Source organism: Dendrobium catenatum, unplaced genomic scaffold (genome assembly GCF_001605985.2).
Source record: "Dendrobium catenatum unplaced genomic scaffold, ASM160598v2 fragScaff_scaffold_1684, whole genome shotgun sequence".
Lineage (NCBI taxonomy): Eukaryota > Viridiplantae > Streptophyta > Magnoliopsida > Asparagales > Orchidaceae > Dendrobium > Dendrobium catenatum.
In genome coordinates this window covers 1,238,519-1,258,295 of record NW_021320146.1, presented here as the reverse complement: position 1 = coordinate 1,258,295, position 19,777 = coordinate 1,238,519, and the positions used below count along the sequence as shown (strand labels likewise).

Sequence of the window (19,777 nt, the reverse complement as noted above, 5' to 3'; positions counted from 1 at the left end):
ACCTACCCGACATGAATCCAATTTGATTTTGAGAAACATTAGTGTCACGTCGCAACCTACACTCCATAACTCGCTCCCATAGTTTTAAAGTATGACACATTAACGTAATTCCTCTATAATTCGCACGCTCCTATGCATCACCTTTATTCTTAAAAATAGGAATTAATACACTCATTCTCCACTGATCTGACATCTTTTTAGTCTTCAAAACAATATTAAAAAGTTTAGTGAGTCAAGAAATTCCTTCATCTCCTAAGCATTTTCACCTCCATTGGAATATCATCAGGTCCAACAGTTTTTCCACACTTCATTTTCTTTAAAGCCTCTCTAACTTCGGTTTTACTAATACGCCAATAAAAATAAAAAAAAATTATTTTCATTTAGGGTGCTAAAGTCACCAAAGTCAATTGTATTTTCACATTCTTCATTAAAAAGTTTAGCAAAATATCTCATCCACGTTTGTTGATATCATCTTCTAAGAAAAGTACTTTTTGATTTGAAAATATTTAACTTTCAATTATTTCTAGTGATTTATAGTAAATGATGAATTGTAATAAAGATATGATAAATTTAAAGCATTTAATGTTATATAGATGATGCCCAACGCATTTGAAGTTGTCTTTAACGATATCAAATCAATTCAATATTATCTTGATAATATTTAATTTTAGAAGGTTGTTCAGAAATATTTAATACAATTGGATATTATTTGGAATAATGAAGGATTTAAATTGTTAAACAAAGGTGAAGTGCAGAAGCTTACAAGAGATCTCAAGGGAGTTTAGGTAAAATTACATATATGAAAGTTCAGTTGTAAGTAACAGTGCAAATCTATGTAATTGTGCATATGAACTTAGGTGTAAATTAAAGAGGCCATTTAGAAACTGAAGGAATTTGGAAAGGATTTCAGCAAAAAAAATTCAACGAATTGAGTGATTATAATTTTTTTTATAACAACTATCCTCTCCCATTTTGGTTCAATGAAATAATTTGATATAATATCATGTCTCTATACTTATTAAACTATAAAGTATTTACTTTGCATCTTATATAAGAATATTGACAAATCAATGTTCCAAAATGGTATATATAAATATAGAAATGTGATGTGAAACCAGGAATTGAATTTAGAAGCTTAATAAGACGATAATGCCCTTGGGCTACACTAAGCACTAATTCCCTCATAGGGGTACAAAAGGAAAAACAGGAAATATAAATGACATGAATAAAATAAAGCATCAAAAGTAAAGGCTCTGAATCAAGGCCGTCGATCGGCGTCTCCGGCGATGGTACACGTGTCGAAATCTGATGTCTCCATCAAAATGTTTATACTAAGTGATATGCATTTGCAAAGAAAAATGAAATTAATAAGATGATTTATAATATGAAAATGAAAATGTTAAGAAAGGGAAAAAGAATATGCTTGTAAACAAAGAAGTTCACCTTATAGTACTAGCTAGGAACACAACATATCTATGTATGTTAAATGAAAAAGTAAAAAAAAAATGAAAAAGAAAATGGTTGTACCTTCATTAGTACAAAATTTGACGGTGCTCCTATAATAAATTAATTGTTAAAGGCATAAAGTTTATTTAAATGAATAAAATTTTTATCTATATATTATGTTAAATATTCTTATATATCTTAAAGGAAAAATTTAATAATTCAACATGACTACTTATGCAAATTTAAAAGCTATACCATAAATTATAATTGTCCACTAAGTTCTTTTACAAAATTTATATTGTTAAATTTAAAATTTCAGGTAAATCTCCTGTGAAGTAAATGGCTGAAATAGGAGAGTTCATCTACAGAAAAAAATGATAAAATGGTAACATATAAATTGGTTTGTTATAAGTTCGCATTGAAAATTTTGTTTTTATGGCTCTTTATATTGGATATTAGTCTATTAAGTATTTTATTTTATTAACCATCCAACCGTCTGTTCCCGCCTCGTTAATTCAAGTGTCTGAGCTAGGTTGTGACATCAATCGTGCTTGATTTTATCTCAAATCAATCTTAAATTCTTATTTCTAGAACACTTTATTTGTTATTTATTTCAATTGAATCCACACAAAATAATTGGACTTTTGCCATTTTTCTAACATAAATCTTTTTAAGTATGCATCATATTCTTTTATCGAGAACACCTCTAAAACACTGTTATCACTACAACTATCATCATCATTATTAGTATTATCCCAATTATTTGGATAAGCTTTATGAATCCATATTTGTCAATTGTTCTAGTTAAGTGTTTCCTTAAGTGTCAAAAAAGTTTTTCATAAATCATTTTGAACAACTGTTACCATATTTCTTGAGGTTTACCCCTTCTTTCTAATCCTCAAAGACACTTCTGGGCTTCAAGTAATTAGCTTTAAGCCATGTCACACCCTTCTCTATAGCATTTTTATCTGGCAGAGACATTTAATCACATTATACATATATATCACTTCTCTCTAATGTTAGTAATTATTTATATTTAAATTTTCGTTCATTTGTAGAGCATTTGCTCTATGAGAATTCAATAATACCAAGCTCAGGTTCAAAAATCTTCATCTCTTGTTTTTTCTTTTATACTTTCATCAAGATAATTATAACATCTAAAAACTATGCTATTTCGGAATAGTATATATAAGATCAATATAACTCTCTGATTTGACATGTCTATTGTAAGTATCTCAATGATTAATATAGAAACATATAGACTTAATGTCATTGTGAACTTCTTAGTCGCTCCATATATAGTTCAATTATATATATTTCAAGTATTGGTAATTGAACTATATATCTTTAACAAATTTTGATGTCCTTATATTAGACGCATATGAATCCTTACACACTTTAACATTGATACAAACTTTTTTAATCATATAATGCAATCAGGCGGCAGTAAAATTAATATTAAATTAGCTATTAAAAATTGCATCAAGTATATTTACAGCCAAGACGGGCACTGAAGTACTTAAAAATATGTAAGAGTTTTAATCATAAAAAATAGTTCATTACAACTGACTTCACAATAGGACAAACGAAAATTTTGAAGAAAATAAAGTTATGACTTATGAAAGATGACAAGTACCTGAGGTAAATATTCCTCACAATCGTTAATCCAATAGTTTTCTTGTGAAAACATGCAAAACAAAAAAAAAATCTGATGAAACGAAACACAGGATAGAGAAAAAACTTCCTCACATGACATCACCATCAAATCACCCTGGAGCATGTTTACATGTAGGAGAAAACTTCCAATATTTGTGGCTCTAACTCAACATATGCGGTGTTTGTGTGAGCATGTGAGTATGCTATGATGCTTCAAACAAATAAAATAAAAAAAATTGGCTCCCCAAGAAGAAGTCGTGTCATTAAACTTCAGCCCAATGAGAACTAACTTTAATATTCAAACATATTTAGTGAGTTCAGCTAATTAGATAATCCTAGATATGTTGCTTGAATTTTAAAAAATAATGGCTTAGGATACCTAAGTAATAAATACATACACAAGCCATGGCAATAACCATATTTGTTAAAACTCAAAGTAGAAAATATTTTGAAATATATTTGGGACAGGAAGAAAATCATGCTGAGCTACTCTCTAGGTTCAATATTAACATCCTTCTTGATATCCAGCACTTGCTTTTGTATAATTAACGACGCTGCAGTAACCAAAGAGAAAAGGGTATGCTAGTTTGGTTCAATAAAATGAGTTTAAAAGGTTGGGGATTACCCTATAAGCCAATTTATTTTCCCACAATAAACACAGTAGAAGCTTCCATCTAACTTCTGAGAGCATCCACTCTTCAAAATGCCTGCCTTCTCATGCTTTAGTGCACATTTGAGATGGCAAGACATACCACAAGAATCACCACAATATGGAGGATCGGAGCTGCAAACTAACCACAGAGTAGGATCCTTGTTATCATCATATTGATAGCAGATGCAGCAAGAACATCGTTTACAGTATTGATCTGGCGGACTTAATGTAGCTCGGCATACAAGATTCTGACAGAGGCGGGTGTCATTATTGTCTTCTTTGGCTTCAGTAGACAGATCAGAGTGCATTTCATTTCCAGGTTGTAGCGGTTGCTCTTTTTTCCTTTTCTTTTTAGTTACATTTTGATTTTTCAATGTGAGAGATGAAATGCCATTTTTATCATCACTGATTTTACCATTCTTCTGTGATACAAGCCTAAGGAGATGCTCAATCATTTTAGGCTTTGTCACGCCAGTATATTTCCTCTCTTTGCCCATCTCTGCACATATGAGCTGAAGAAGCTCCCGACGGGTCCACGACTGAAGAATTTCAGGGGCATTGTCAGCCCAACGTGAAATTTCATGTACTAGCTCCCTCTTTTCCTCCAAACTCAACTCATTGCATTTTGCAGGATCTATCACAAAGCCTAGAATATGGCAAAAGCATCATTTAGGATGAGTTCAAACCGTTGAAAACTTTAAAAGGAATAGATTATCATGAATTCCAGAGGAAGGAAGAGATGATCCAACATTACATCACCCAATAAACAGCGAAGAATACTCAAATCGAAAGGCATAGGAGCATTGTCAGACAAAAAGATGCTAAGTTCAACCGCAATGTGTTGAAAACTACTAATATGTTCAACTGTAATAGTCAGCAACTGAATTGCAATTAAAGCTAGTTACAATATAACAGACAAATATAATAGTGTACCATAGGAAGGGAAAGCTATAGCTAAGACACTTCAGGACGGCTCATCTGTATAGGAAGGGGGAAGAGTGGGAGTAGAGAAAAACAGTTAGTTTAGCAGTTCCAACAAAAAGAGATACAAATACCTAGTTATTAACAAGCTTGTCAGCATTCCTTTTAAGTTTTAAGAATAATCTACCATAATGTATATGAATATGTGAACATGTATATGTTTGAAAGTAAATATATATGATACAAAATACATAAAAATATATGAAAGACTTATAATATGTAAATGAAAGCATAAACGAAATAAGAAAAGTTATATACATGAAAATTACAGGAGTTCACCCCGTATAGTACTGGCTGGAGAAGCAACATACCTGTGCACGTAAAAATGAAAAAAAAAATGAAAATGAAAATGGATGTACCTTTATTGGTACATTTTGATGGTGATCTTGTACCAGATGAAAAGGGAAAATGAATATTATATTTGATAACTACAAATAAATGAATATGTTATTTGATAATGATAAATAAAGAATTTACGTTATTTGAAAGATAGAAACGATATATATGGATATATGCAAATGTAAAAGAAAGCCCATTGAATATGTTTCGTTAATGTATGTAAAATTGTTTTGTTATAGGTGTGATTGTCAATGAATTTACTTAATAAACTCATTCTATTAAATTAATATTTAGGTAAATCTCCAGATAAGTAAAAATGGCTGAAAGAGAGGAGTATGTCGACAAAAGATGACGCTCAAATGAAAGCATGTAATTTCTGGTTTATGCAAATATTAAGATGTGAAGAACGTATTAGTAATTTGATGAAAATAGAAGTTAGTGGCTCTTCAGTTTTAAATGGAATGTAGATGATAAACTGTGTTTGAATTTAAAAGTAATATTATAATCGTCCAACTGTTCGTTACCGCCTCGTTAGTTCGAGTATCCTGGCTGGGTCGTGACACCGTCACACCCCATTTTGACCCTCTTCAGATAACCTGGAGTGTAACAAATAAAAACAATCCGAATAGATATACTTCTTACTAACACTCATCCTGATTTATTTTTGTCAGGATCGAATGAGTAGGATGTAGCCTATCCAGACTGTCCCAACACAACAATTTTCCCGTTTTAACACTATCTCAATATTTCATATTTGGAAGCATATTTAAAATAAGCTTAGATTAAAACATAGAGTTTCACTAAACTTTCAAATAAAGTTTACATAGCCAAAAGTTTTTTGTACAGCTTACTGCACTGACTTCTATATACACATAAAATTTATGCACACAAAAATGCAGTCATCCTCTTGCCTAGAGCCCTGCTAGCTCCTTCCCTTTTCATACAGTACAACAACTGCTGGTGAGAAAAAAGCTCAATGAAATGTGCAATCCTAATACAAAAAGTAAGAAACAAATACTCTACATTCAATTGTAAAATTTGAATTATTATTAAAAAAATCATAAGCTTTGTACAAGATCAATACATAAAATAGTGTCAATCATTGTGTGTATTTTTTAACTTTTCATATATTTCTTGTTTTGTTTATTTTCCAATACTTCAGACAAGTCATATAATGACTAAAAGCTTTTGCACACTTACAGTTCTCTAATTCAATGTTAGATCTAAATTTTTCAACTTTTATAAGAGAGAGAGTGTGTGTCAGGTACCTCCGATATGATACCTAGGCTTACATTTTCATGTCTTTTACCTTTATTGGTGTGGGTCTATCCGTCACATATGACTTTTCTCATTTACTTTTATTTATTTTCTAATTAAACTTCACATTTTCATAACATATATTTATATATCCAACAACTCGGCTAAATAAGTGATGAATGAACCAGTAAACAAATAACATGATTAATATGGGAATCATGCTACCACAATTATATAAAAATGTTATTATTTCTTATACTACAGATTGGGTGCCTCACCTCATTCTCTAGGGTAGGAGGATGAATTTGTTCTCCTAATATACCCCGACTTCTTTTACTCTTGTAAATAATCTAAAGCATAAATTGTATCATTTGTACATGAATTCTAATAAAACAACAGGAAGTATGAAAATTTTAAACTTTTACCTCAATTAAACTCCTCATTCAACTCAAATTTCCTTTCCCTCTCCCTAAACTCATTCCTCACTCCCCTTCCTTTCCTTCTCTCTTTCTATCATTGTTGTCGTCAACGTGTACATAATGTATAAAGCAAAACTCATAGTTAAGTACCCATACGCATTATTCCAATGCGGCGAGAAAATTTTCAAAGTACTCGTATGTGTTGTTCCAGCATTGAGGAAAAATTCTCCATACTTATAAAGGCATGTGCATGCTTTTTTAAATGCAGTGGGATATAAAATCCCCAATTGCAGTGTCTTGCAGCATTGACCATAAATGCTTTTTTAAGCATGATGTGAAGACCTAACCTTCAAAGATGCCTCCTACACAGGGGTGAAGCTAGGAGGCTAACAAATTTCTCAGTGAATAGAGGGATTGAAAAGAAAAAAAAAAATGAAAGTGACATGCATGAAAACTCAACAAAAAATGAAAATCATAAATACAACCATAATATGAGCAATATGAATACAAGAAAATAGAAATGTGACATAAGTCATAATGAACAAAGAGGATTTAAACACAAACAGGACTTACAAAGGTTCGTAATAAATGTTGCAACTTATTAACTAGCACGAATAGAGCTTTCATACCACACTCAGAATTATTTTAAACAATCCCAAGAAAATGAAAATTCAAATAGACTTAGATGGGATATAACTTATAAGTGATATAGGTTACACCCCTCCTATTTACAAGAGGAAAGTTGATTCCTTGTGAGGTCCATCTCGTTGAAGTAGAAAAACAACTAGATAAAAATATTATTTTATGATGTACCCAAAAGATTCTAACTCACCTTCAACACAATCAAATACACAACATACATGTAAGCAAATAAAAGGCATCCTTTAAAATTAAAAGAAAAAGATATTGCATGCACTCTAATGAACATAAGTTCATGCAAATAATGAATTTAACTAACCTCAAGTTATGTGCACCTATTTTGAGGCAATTTCTAATCCAATAGTGATTCCCTGAGAATCGTACAATCAGCCAAAGAGGCATGTCATTGTCTCAAGAAGCCTGATTTTGCTTTGAGAAGCATGTTGCACCTCAAAAAGCATGCCAACATTTTAAAAGCACATAAATGCATCATGTAAATACATTAATGAACATGCACGCACACAATACAGATAAACAAAAAAAAAAAGTGCAAACACACCATGCGCATGCATTAAAAATGTTAAAAAAAAAAATTAAACAGTGTGCAACTACACTGTGTAAATACACCAAAAATGCACAAGGGCACCATGTCGACACATTAGAAAATAAGCCGACACATTAAAAAAACGTGAGTACACGAAACAAATGTACCACGAAATGTGTATATACATTGTGTAGACGTGTCAAAAACACACAAAAAATATTAAAAAACATGTGAATATACTGTCCAACCATTAAAAAAGCGGACGAGGCGTCCGCATTGAGTCGCGCCTCAAGTCGAGGCGGAAGTCATGCGTATCAGGGCTTACGCCTCGAACCATCCAGCGAAGCCTACGATTTTTTCGCACAAGGCGTACGCATTAGAGCGTAACGCCTCGAGGCAGTATGAGGCACCGCCTCGAAATTTTTTCTTCGGTATATATATAAATACGACGCAGCCGATTCGTGTTTTTGTATGCGCGTATAGGATTAGGGCTTCCTGTGAGAATTGAAAGGCAAACTAGAGGCGAAGCCGTGAGGGAAAGAGACGAAGCCGTGAGTGCAGGAGACGACGCAGGAAACAAATCCAAAAGCAATAACGCTTTCGAAAGCAGGAAACGAAGCCGAAGTTGTGAGTGCAGGAAACGTTCAGGCCTCGGTTAGGTCGGAAGAGCAAGTGAGCGGTGTTGTGGCCTTAACTTTGAGGTGTAGTAAAGAAAGCTTGCATAACTCCTGATTCGGCTTTCTTTCATTCGTCCGCTCAGTACATGCTCGGTACCGCTCAGTACATGCTCAGTATCGCTCAGTACATGCTCGGTACTGCTAGGTACAGCTCAGTACCGAGCCAGCACTGCTCGGTACCGAGCTAGTATATGCTCGGTACTGAGCGGTACATGCTCGGTACCACTAGGTACACGCTCGGTACCGAGCAGTATATGCTCGGTACTAAGCGGTACATGCTCGATACCAAGCAGTATATGCTCGGTACTGAGCTGTACATGCTCGGTACTGAGCGGTACATGCTCGGTACTGAGCGGTACATGCTCGGTACTGAGCTGTACATGCTCGGTACTAAGCGGTACAACAAGCATAATTTCAAAATTACTCTTATAATAAAATTTTGTTCCAGGGGCAGCGCCCCCGTGGACCCCCGGCAGACTGGTACATTTTTGTATTCATGTTGTTTTATTATTGGTATTTGGTAGTACAAATAATTGTTAACATCTGTCATATTATTAGCATGACTAGTGGTACTCTTTACTTGTTGATGATTTACAGAAGCAAGGAAGCATTGATAATGAAATTGACCCTTGCTGATGATTTACAATCTGATGATGAATGAGTTACTCCTAAGAATGTTGATGTTTCTGAAGTTGAAGTAGAAGGAGAAACTCAAGTCAATGAAGACAGTGAAGCAACTACTCATGTATATAAAACAAAGAAACAAAGAGAGATTAGAGCTTCAAAAAAATTCAAAGGTATTCTTAAATATAATGAATTATTTTTTTATGCTATTATTGTTTCATTCTAGAGCTAACAAAATATTAACTGATATAGGGGATAAAGGAAAAAATATTATAGATGAAGAAGAGTTTGAGGATGACTTTAACATTAATTATGAAGATTCTTCTGAAGAAAATCAAAGTGATGATGAGCCTGCATTGGGTCTTGATCCTAAAGGGATGTTTTATTTTTAAGTGAGTTTATTTTAAATCTTCTTTTCCAGTAATATACTAATATTATCTTAGAACAAATCATCAAATTCACAATTGACGTAATATTTTGTTATTTTTTGACATTTTTGTCATTATTCATTATTTTAAATTGCTTTATTTTTATAATTTTTTAGGCTTACGCCTCGCCTCGCTTCGCTTAGCCAAAACGCCTCGATTCCCGATTTCGCCTTTTAAAACGTTGATACTGTCCAAATATATCAAAAAGCAAGCAAACATCATTTAAGTGCATCAAAAAATGCATGAGCATATTAAAAAATGTGCTAGTATATTGTGCAAATATGTCGAAAAAAAAAGTGAGTGCAATGCACAAATGCGCCAAAACTATAAAAATACATAAAATAGTGTGCACATCACATCAACATTATCAAAATTAATATCAAAACATATGCTCTGACCAATTACATCAAACACCTAAATTCAAGATTTGAGAATGTTACGTGAATTAAAAATGAGATTAAATTAGAATCAACTACGCTCCAAGAATCATATAATCCACTATTTAAAAAATACGCAATCACTTTAGAAAATTGACAATTTCTCTTTCAAATATAAATTCAAACTATCATTTCATGCAATGATCTCGAGCACCTTGCTTATAGGACAAGCTTTCTCACATTTCAAGTCCAACCCTTCTCTTTGCAAAAGACTGGAGTTGACAAAACTTAAACCCTAATGAAAATCTTGTTGAAATAAAATATCAACCGGAGGGGGCCAAATTTTTCAAAATACCCCTCAATCTTAAAGTCAATCATTGTGAGGCCAAAATCAATATAAAAATATAAAAACTCAAAATTAAAAAAATTGGAATATATGCAAGTAAAATTTATCCTAAAAAAAATAAAGCAAAAATTCATCAATATTTCACATCCATTTGTTGAGGGTGAGGAATTCAAAAATAACTTCAGCTTACAAAAAGATATTTTCAAGTCGAGCGTCTTGCTATGATTCACTATCAAATAATTTCACGCTAGTAAAGTGTGACACATGTCCTCTTGTGATTTTTTTCTCTCCAAATAACAGCACACTAAACCTATTAAGACTGGGGCCCTCTAGCTTTTGTCACAAAATGATACAATTAAATTAATGTCATGGCCAAACACTGCATGTTCTCCAATGACTAAAAAATCTTGAGTTATAAATCATAGGGTACACTTGATAGAACATAAAGCCTTATATAGCTAACATCGACTTAAATTCATCCACTTACATAAACATCCATCCTAAGTCCATAAAGTTCCCTGGGACAAAGGGACACATGATTGCTAATAAAGATCCTTTAATTAGGTTTAGTCAACTACCTCTGCTGACTAAGTAGGTAAGGACCATGATAAAATGGGATGACAAAATTATAGAATATTGATCGAGTTTGTCATCATTCCCCAACCATTCGCTTTAAGTTCACACTTCACAGTGACAAATTATTCAACCCTACACCAAACTATTGCTATTATTACCTAAGCATATTTAACTTCTAATGAATATCACTAGTTGAAATTTTATTTTGTCAATACAAGAGATAATTATACATAGTAGCTTGTGCCTATAAGAGAACTAGAACTATATCATAAAGTTCTAGTAAACTGGAGATGAAATATCATAGTAGTGACTTATCTGCAATCTAATTTGTATTTTAAAAATATGACCCAAAAAATATATAACTTTTAACAAAGTTGAGGTGCAATTTTCAAAGACTACAACACTCACAGTGTCAAGATTAATAATGTTGTATATTTTTATTTCAGATTAGAGGCATCATCAACGATGGACACCGCAAGACCATTATCAGCTCTTTGGGTTCAAATCAGCTAATTCGATCAGCCTAAGGGTGGGTATCATTTTTTGTTCATGATTTGATAACAAAAGAGTACAATCTCCATCATATGTCATTGATAACTACAACTAATATTCTAAATAACGTCAGAGATGTCATGACCCGACCCGACTAGCCCAAATTAACGGGGCGGGAATAGACAGTCGTACGGAAAACACAAATAAATCATAAGTCGATCTCATTTACTTTTATAACATAACATAAACTTTCATTCCATCCATGCATAATTAAGAAAGAACCACTAAAACATCAATTGAAAGTGTTCCAAAATGTTTCTTCTAAACCACAACAACTAAAAACATAAATATAAACATCAATATAAACTCCAACAGATTCCTTAAATATAATCCACTAACTCAAACACAAAATAGAAAACATAAAATCTTTCTTCCTGAGATCCTCTACGACGGTAGGTGTACTACCGTTTCGTAGCCATCACTTCTTAACACTATCTCCTTAAAAATATTTCCAATAATAGGATAAGCCAACACTCAGCAGGTGATAAACATTTATCTTAAGTTCATGAAATATTTTTCTTTTCTTTTTTTATACATGTCATTAAGCATGAAAATGAAACAATAAAAGATCATAATAAACATTTATAGGCATGACTTATAAGACATTTTCATAATCATTTTCTTAAAACATTTCATTTTCATAATCATTTATAGACATTTCTTATAAGACATTTACACAATGAACAAGAATGTTTGCAAACATCAAATAACAAGTGTGACAATATTCAAACTTGTTCATTTATGTCAGACTATAAATTTTATTCAAACTTGTTTAATTAGCTAAATAATAAATGAACAAAAATAAGAATTATAATAGCAAGTATTGAGTTGTTCATCAAGTACACCAATTGATCACTAATAACCTTAAAGATGCTAGTATGGTAAAGTATTACTCCTGAGTATTGAACTAATCCATGATCACTATTACCAATATAAATTTACTATGCATTTTTAAAGTAGCATCTTCAAACCATTAATGCTATGAAATAGCACCAAATTAGGTGGCCATGCATTAATGTGCATATGCTTGTGTACAACTAATTGATTGAAGTTAATGCCCATAGATCCTGAAGAGTCCATAGATCTTGTTGTTTGTCTACTGTACATGTCCAGGAAGTTTCGAAGATTGGTTCATCCACCTCATCAATTCATGGCATTGCTCATTCCTTCTTATTGTATCATTAAATTTAAAATAGCTCTTATTTAATTATTCAAATAGTGTCTAATTATTTTCTCCTTTATAATTGTTTTTGGTAAGGAAAGTACTTTTTATGACCATGAAAAAATATGGATCATCTCCTTCATTTATGCCTAACTTGTACTTTGGAATACTTTAAAATTTTAATCAATAAAATATTTCACAAATTTTTACATGGTATCAAAGCACCTTCATCGTTCCCATATTTTTCTCTAGTATTTTAACTGCTTGATCCTAATCTCATCCCTCCCTTCTCATGGCTCACAGCAGAGGAAGCACCTACTATGACGTGACAACCAAGTTTAGCCAATTTTATCCTAATCAATGACAACATCTCATCAGTGACTTTTATCCTTCCTATCTTTGTCCTCAAACTTAATACGCAAAACTTCATCAAATGATTTCAATCAATGATAATGTTTATATGAGCGAAAGATGAGGAATAATCTTACAAAAGCAGCTCATGCACCAAAAGAAAAAGACCCCAAAATTTTGGATATAAAAGATGGAAAATGATATGGTGATATAACGGCTAATAAGATAGCAAATAAAATTGGAGAAAAATACCCCAAATTTAGTCCATTTTATCCTAAACAATGACAACACCTCATCAGAGACTTATATCCTTCCTATCATTGTCCTCAAACTTAATGCTCAAAACTTCATCAAATGATCTCGACCAATGATGATGTTTGTATGTGGGAAAGATGAAGAATATTATCTTACAAGAGCAGCTCATCCACCAAAAGAAAAAAATTATAAATTTTGGATATAAAAGATGGAAAATAATATGGCGATATAACTGCTAAGACACAACGCACCATAGACACAATGCTCTGTTTTATAAATTATTAATATAAAATGTGCAATTAAAACATCTAATACTCCTATTTTTTATTCAAATCATCACACAATGTATAATAGCACATACTTTACATAAGAAGCTTAAGATTATGTCGAGACATCAAGCCATAACCAAGGATATATATTAAAAACAGGACATACACAAAGCTTAGGGTTACTTAATGAAACATATCGAAACCATCACACCTAAAAGAATACGAGACTAGAGCCAGAGCTATGATGTTAAAGATTGTTTAGGGATGCAAAACTATCGCGAAGAAATGATCGAGATGTTAGTTGTCATGTTAGGACTATGCTACTACAAAGATGATTGGATGGGTGTGAAGCTACTATAAGAAAATGGTTCAAAAATCTGTGAGTTACGCTTGGGTTGTGTCGCTACAAAGATGCTTGGCTGAAATGTAGGAATGTGCCTCTATGAAGATGTTTGGATAGGATTGATAAAGTTTGAGATGTCATGATAAGTCTGAGAAGAAATATCATTTGGATGGGAGCAAGTCAAGTGTGTGTTTATAGAGTGAGAAAATGACGAGGAAATAGAAAGAAAAAAAAACTCCATAATATATCTTCCATATATCCCCTATATGCCCATGATATTCTCTAAGTACCCCCTATGTTAGGTCTTTTTTTCAGGCAACATCCAACCCTAATTTGGGCATAAAACATCTAAAACACAATTTTAAACATGTACATGTGTTGGAGCGTGTCTACTACATGTCCTACACATTAATGATCCATGCTTTATAGTTATCAACCTATTTTATTCAATAAAGGTGTTAGATCTTATACCAAGCATCATGTTAATAAATTTGTGTCATAGGATAAGTTAGCACCTACCTATCATGCCTTGATAACATTAAAGGTTCAAAATGCCAAACAACGTTCAAAAAGCTTTGGGAAACCTCAGTGGAAGCTATTGTCAGGGACGGATATACAGCTGACTTTCATAAGGAAAAAGACTAGTTGAATGTAAATGAATTTTCTCAATTAAATACAACATTAATGATATTGTGAATAGATTCAAAGCTTGTTTGGTGGCCAAAAGTTTTACCCAATCATATGGATAGACTGTAAGGAGACATTAGTTGTTAAATTGAACTCTATTCATGTACTACTACCCTTGCAACAAACCTAATAACACCTATATCAATTTGATCTTAAAAACTTTTTTTTCAATTATGATCTTGAAGAAATCTATATAAATGTTCATCTTGGACTTGAGAGTCAAAGTAAATATTGGCAAGATATGCAAACTTTGAAAATCTTTATATGGTATGTAAAAATCACCGCTTGCATGGTTTGACCGATTTTCAATAATGGTTAAGATAACACTACGTTCATAAAGCATATGTCAAATTACAAGATTGCATATTGATTGTTATGTTGATGAAATTATCTTTTAGAAATGATGAGAGAAAAATAACAAACTTAAATTATTGATGAAAAAAGTGACATTAAAGATTTGGGACAACTTCTATATGTCCTTGGTATAAAAATTACCCAATCAAAGGATGGAATTTTTGCATCTCAGTGAAAGTATGTTCTTTATATACTTAAAGAAAATGAGATGTTGGGATGTAAACCAATGGGAACACAAATTAATGGATCCAAATATTAAGATAGGCCCTAAGAATGGAAGTCCTATTGATAAAAGAAGATAGAAGATAATTCTGGAGAAATTAATTTATCTTAGGACAAATTTTAAAACTAATGACATTAATAACTTTTCTTATTAAAAAGTAAATCTAAAAAAATTAAAATACAGCTATTGTTTAATTAATAATTTTTCCATTTAAGTACATCCTTTACAATGATCTAAATATCACCAGCTATTGTTTTCCACCAAACTTTAGCTTCCACATTCTCAGTTAATCTTTAAATCTTGAATCTTATTCTCAAAAATATATTTATTAGTATTCTTTAAAAGTCTCTATCTAATCCTAAGATAATTTTTTATTTTATTGTTCATATTTCACTCCTTCATTTTAAAGTCCAAAACTAATAGGTAATGTTAGGTACATAAACTTTTACTAATGATAACTTTATAACATTTGCAATTTAAACAATCTAATTTTCTAATAAGAAAATAATTAATTTGAGTTTTACTATATTTATTCTTATTAGTAATGAGATACTCCTCTCTTTTCTTAAATAAGATATTAGCAATTATAAAATCATAAACTAGAACAAAATCTAATATGGACCTAGCATCTTCAATAGTCACTCCAAGCCCAAGCCATCACAAATATTTTTAAAATCTTCTACCACTTTACCATCATATCCATTTAAATCTCCTCTAACAAAAATATTTTCTTCAAGAGCTATCATTTGTATTAATTCTTCTAAGTCATTCTAAAATTTTAATTTTGAACACATATTCAAACATATTTGATAAGCATAAGCACTTATAACATTAATAATCTTAACATCAATAGTAATCTTTAAAACTATAATTCTATCTCCAATAATATTAATTTCTACAAAATTATCCTTCAAACACTTATCTATAATCACACCAACACAATTTTTAATATGAATACCTAAATACCATAATTTAAATCCCAAACTATAAACTCCTCAACCTTCTCTCCAACCCATTTAGTTTCCTAAATGTATAGAATATTAATGTCCACATAAATCATATTATCTATTAATTTCATTTATTTCTCTCCTAGTTTTTATCCTAATTCTACAAATAATAAATTAAGAAAATAAAAAATATAATAAAAGAAAATAATCTTAATAATAAAAATATATTACAATAATAATGACAATAGATTATTACTTACCATAAATATTAGAAATGCATTCTATTATTACATGTCAATAAAAAATTTCAATAACTTTAACATAAATAACAAAATTAATTTCATATTAATTTTATCATTAATATAAGATCTAGTGATGCATTCATGATTTTAAAATGAATTGGAAAACTTTCATAAAAATTAATGAAAACAAAGAAAAATAATATTTATATTTTGATTTTCGTACTTATAAAGTTTGCTCTAATATTGCCAAGTGCTACAAAAACGTTCAAACAAGCATTCCCTATTATGAAGAATGTAAAGAATCATTTGTGCAGTCATATGAAATACTTTTGGATGAATAAATATTTGATTACTTATATTAAAAATGGTATATTTTTTAATATTCATAATCAAATTATTGTAAAAATGATTTCAAAATGTGAAAACTCAGAGCGAGACACCGTAGGTGATATTTAAGAAGAATATGAAAAACAGGCGTGCGCTCACAATTTAAGTTTTTTTCCTTTTAATATAATATTTTTATAATAACAACTCTAACAAAAAAAATTCAAGGCCATTAACATCAATCCCGAGTTATAATGGTTAATGGTATTTTTAAAATCGATAATTTATGCTCCCACAAGATAAAAATCCTGATACCGCCCTAATTGTTAGGCATATAAAGGCTATTACCTCTACTCAATAGTTATTTGAATGTGCTAGATAATTGGTTCTTATCATGCAGCTACTCATTAGGTGGCTTCATGATTCTAAGGGTTGACCCAAATAAATCAAATGATGGGCCCGTGATCGTTGAACACCATTTGCCCTATTGAATTTGAGGTTCACACAATAAACTAATAAAATGATGATAATGCGTCTCAAAAAAGGGGCCAAAACTATCTCCACAAACACAATTAAAGATAGCATATGATCACAAAAAATCATAGACAAACACACCCTTGGCCAAGGTGAGTAATGTAGCTATAAAAGATTGTTAAAGCAAGCTTTATAAGTCCATAGCATTTTTGGGTACGGTATCTAATTTGTTTTCTTATTTCCATTGCCTTAGAAAAATCACAAGATGCATACCAAACTTGTTAAGAATGATGAGGATTGGATAGCATCATGTTCCACATTTATGTACTTGTATATCATTATGTATGTGCATGTGCAAATATATCATACTTATAATTGCAAATGCATCCAAGTGGGAGTCTGCAACAGTATCTGTAATCATATATGTACATGACTAAGCTGGTATTCGAATTCAAATGTGTCATGATATGCATGTTTGAAGGTATGGGGTATGAACAGTATACAGACAGTTGTAGTATATATCAATGAATTGGCTCTGTCGGTGCCTAGGTATGTGTGGCATTACGCATATGCCACGTGTTGATTAATATATTTTTATGTGTACTAATTTATATAGTAATCTCTTGAATGATCAACTAACAAGTAACAAGAATTCACCAAAGCATGGAGTACACCAAGTTTGGGAAGTTTTAACTTTATAATGATTAATCCTAGAACTCTAACGTTTAGAATGATTCCTAGCTCTACGGAATGCTAAGAGAATACTCCTAATTTCCAACAATATAATGAAAAATAATTCAAGCATTCAAAGCTGAACATCCTTCACACATTCACGGAGTGCCAAAATATGCCTTATAGTATAATCATAGCAGCTGAATCATTCTTTACCCTTAGAGCCAACTTCAAATGGTAACGATGTACTCAGTGATCGAAGTCAAGAATTGAAACAGATGACCAAAAGCAGAAAGAATTATGATTTCCTTAAACCTTTTGATAGGTTAAGAGAAGACTACTTATTTATAGTGGTATCTGCAGTACAGAGACATGATATAGAAAGAAGTTAGCAAAAATCTGTTGAGACAAGTAGTCTCAATGCTTCTCACTGATGCCCAAAAATGGTACCTCGTGTGAAAGAAAAAAAAAGTTGAATTTCTTTTAAGTACTTATAATTTTTTCCGCTCGATAAGAATTTCTGGGCTCCATTTTCCATGATGATTGCTTCAAAAGGGCTTTGCCTCTGTTTTCATATATTATTACCCGAATGAATAAACAAATAACAAAGAAATCCCTTACCAGCATAACTACATGCTTTGGTTTGCAAGAATTTTTTGCGTTGATGAAAGCACAAAACCTGCATGATCTAAGTCAGCCAAATTTGTTGCTCTCCCATTATCCACTTTCAGAAGACTGTTTATGCTCTCCAAAGTTGAACAAGCTGTAGTTAATTGGAATGCACCAAGAAGTTACTCTAACTAAAAACATCACTCATGTCCCTCCAAAGACAAATGGAAATTTCAAAGGAATTGAACAAAATAGGCTAACATCTCATGCCGCACTCAGCAAGGTTCATAAAGCTCAACCCAAATAGTTGGGATGATGAAATGATGACGATGAACTATTGTACCGAGGACCCGACATACTAAGGCTAGAAATCTCTGCACCATGAACTTTATACAACAGAAAATTTGTAACTCAAAGAACCAATACACAAAATAAGAATAGCCTTCCATGGCATATCATTTGCCGTTGCAAAGCATGTGGCATTTAAAATTTTCTATCACATCCAACATATTTATAAACCAACACAAAGAGAAATCAACTGCTAAGCTACAGTTCTCCGCTTAAGAAAGTACATTTCAAGGACAATGTGGAAATGGATGAAAGTGCATGCCCATATACCTACATTGAAAAATATTACACTCTAAAAGTTGGGATTTTTATTTCTCCAAAGGCAAATAAGAAGGAAGAGTAAAAACCCCTTAAATCTTCCATCGTAGCCGCTGTATGGCAGTTGTATGTAAAGGGAAAACCATAGGTATAACACGATAACTCAAGATAACGCTCGCTAAGGCAATGCCAACAAGAAAACGGTTTAGAAACCGTACCCACAAACGCTAAGAGCCTCTTTTTCACCTACATAAAGATATACCTTAAATAAAGGGAAAAGGTTCGAGCAAAAAAGAACAAAAATGGGAAAAATAAACGACAGAAATCACCAGCATTGTCCGAGAAAAGAGAAACACAGAAGCATACTTACCTGAAAAAATCGATTCCATGGCAAACGGATCTTCCCCCGAGGAGTTGAAAAGGCGCCTCCTTTCTTAAGCCAAAGGCTCCATGAAAGAGATAGGAGGAAGGAGGCGGACTTCCATAAGGAAAGATACGAAGGGGAGAACAGAGGGAAAGAAAGAGAAAAAGGGTTGAGTGAGAGCGAGAGTAATGGAAGAGTAATGAGAGGGAGAAAAGAGAAAAAGGGGGAGTTGGGATACTGCAAAATTATATTATAGTTTACCACAAATGGAAAAGCATGCCATTGGCGCTGCTGACGGAGAGGAGTGGTTGGTGCGTCCAGCGAGCCAAAAGATAAAGAGAGAGAGAGAGAGAGAGACCGTGCCCTTTGGTTATTTCGAATG

General features: G+C 32.1%; 1 protein-coding gene across 2 annotated transcripts in view; it reads right to left on the bottom strand.

Annotated features, from left to right (window-relative positions):
• LOC110103141 (VIN3-like protein 2) overlaps positions 1–19,777 on the bottom strand; it is a 31,779-nt gene extending 12,002 nt beyond the window's left edge. For both annotated transcript variants that reach the window (XM_020831729.2, XM_020831732.2), the window contains exons 1-2: positions 19,402–19,777; positions 3,728–4,400 (exon numbers count right to left, since the gene is read on the bottom strand). In XM_020831729.2, coding sequence (XP_020687388.1) covers positions 3,728–4,400; positions 19,402–19,420 — 692 coding nt within the window. In that variant the 5' untranslated portion in view covers positions 19,421–19,777. The remainder of the gene's footprint in view (positions 1–3,727; positions 4,401–19,401) is intronic.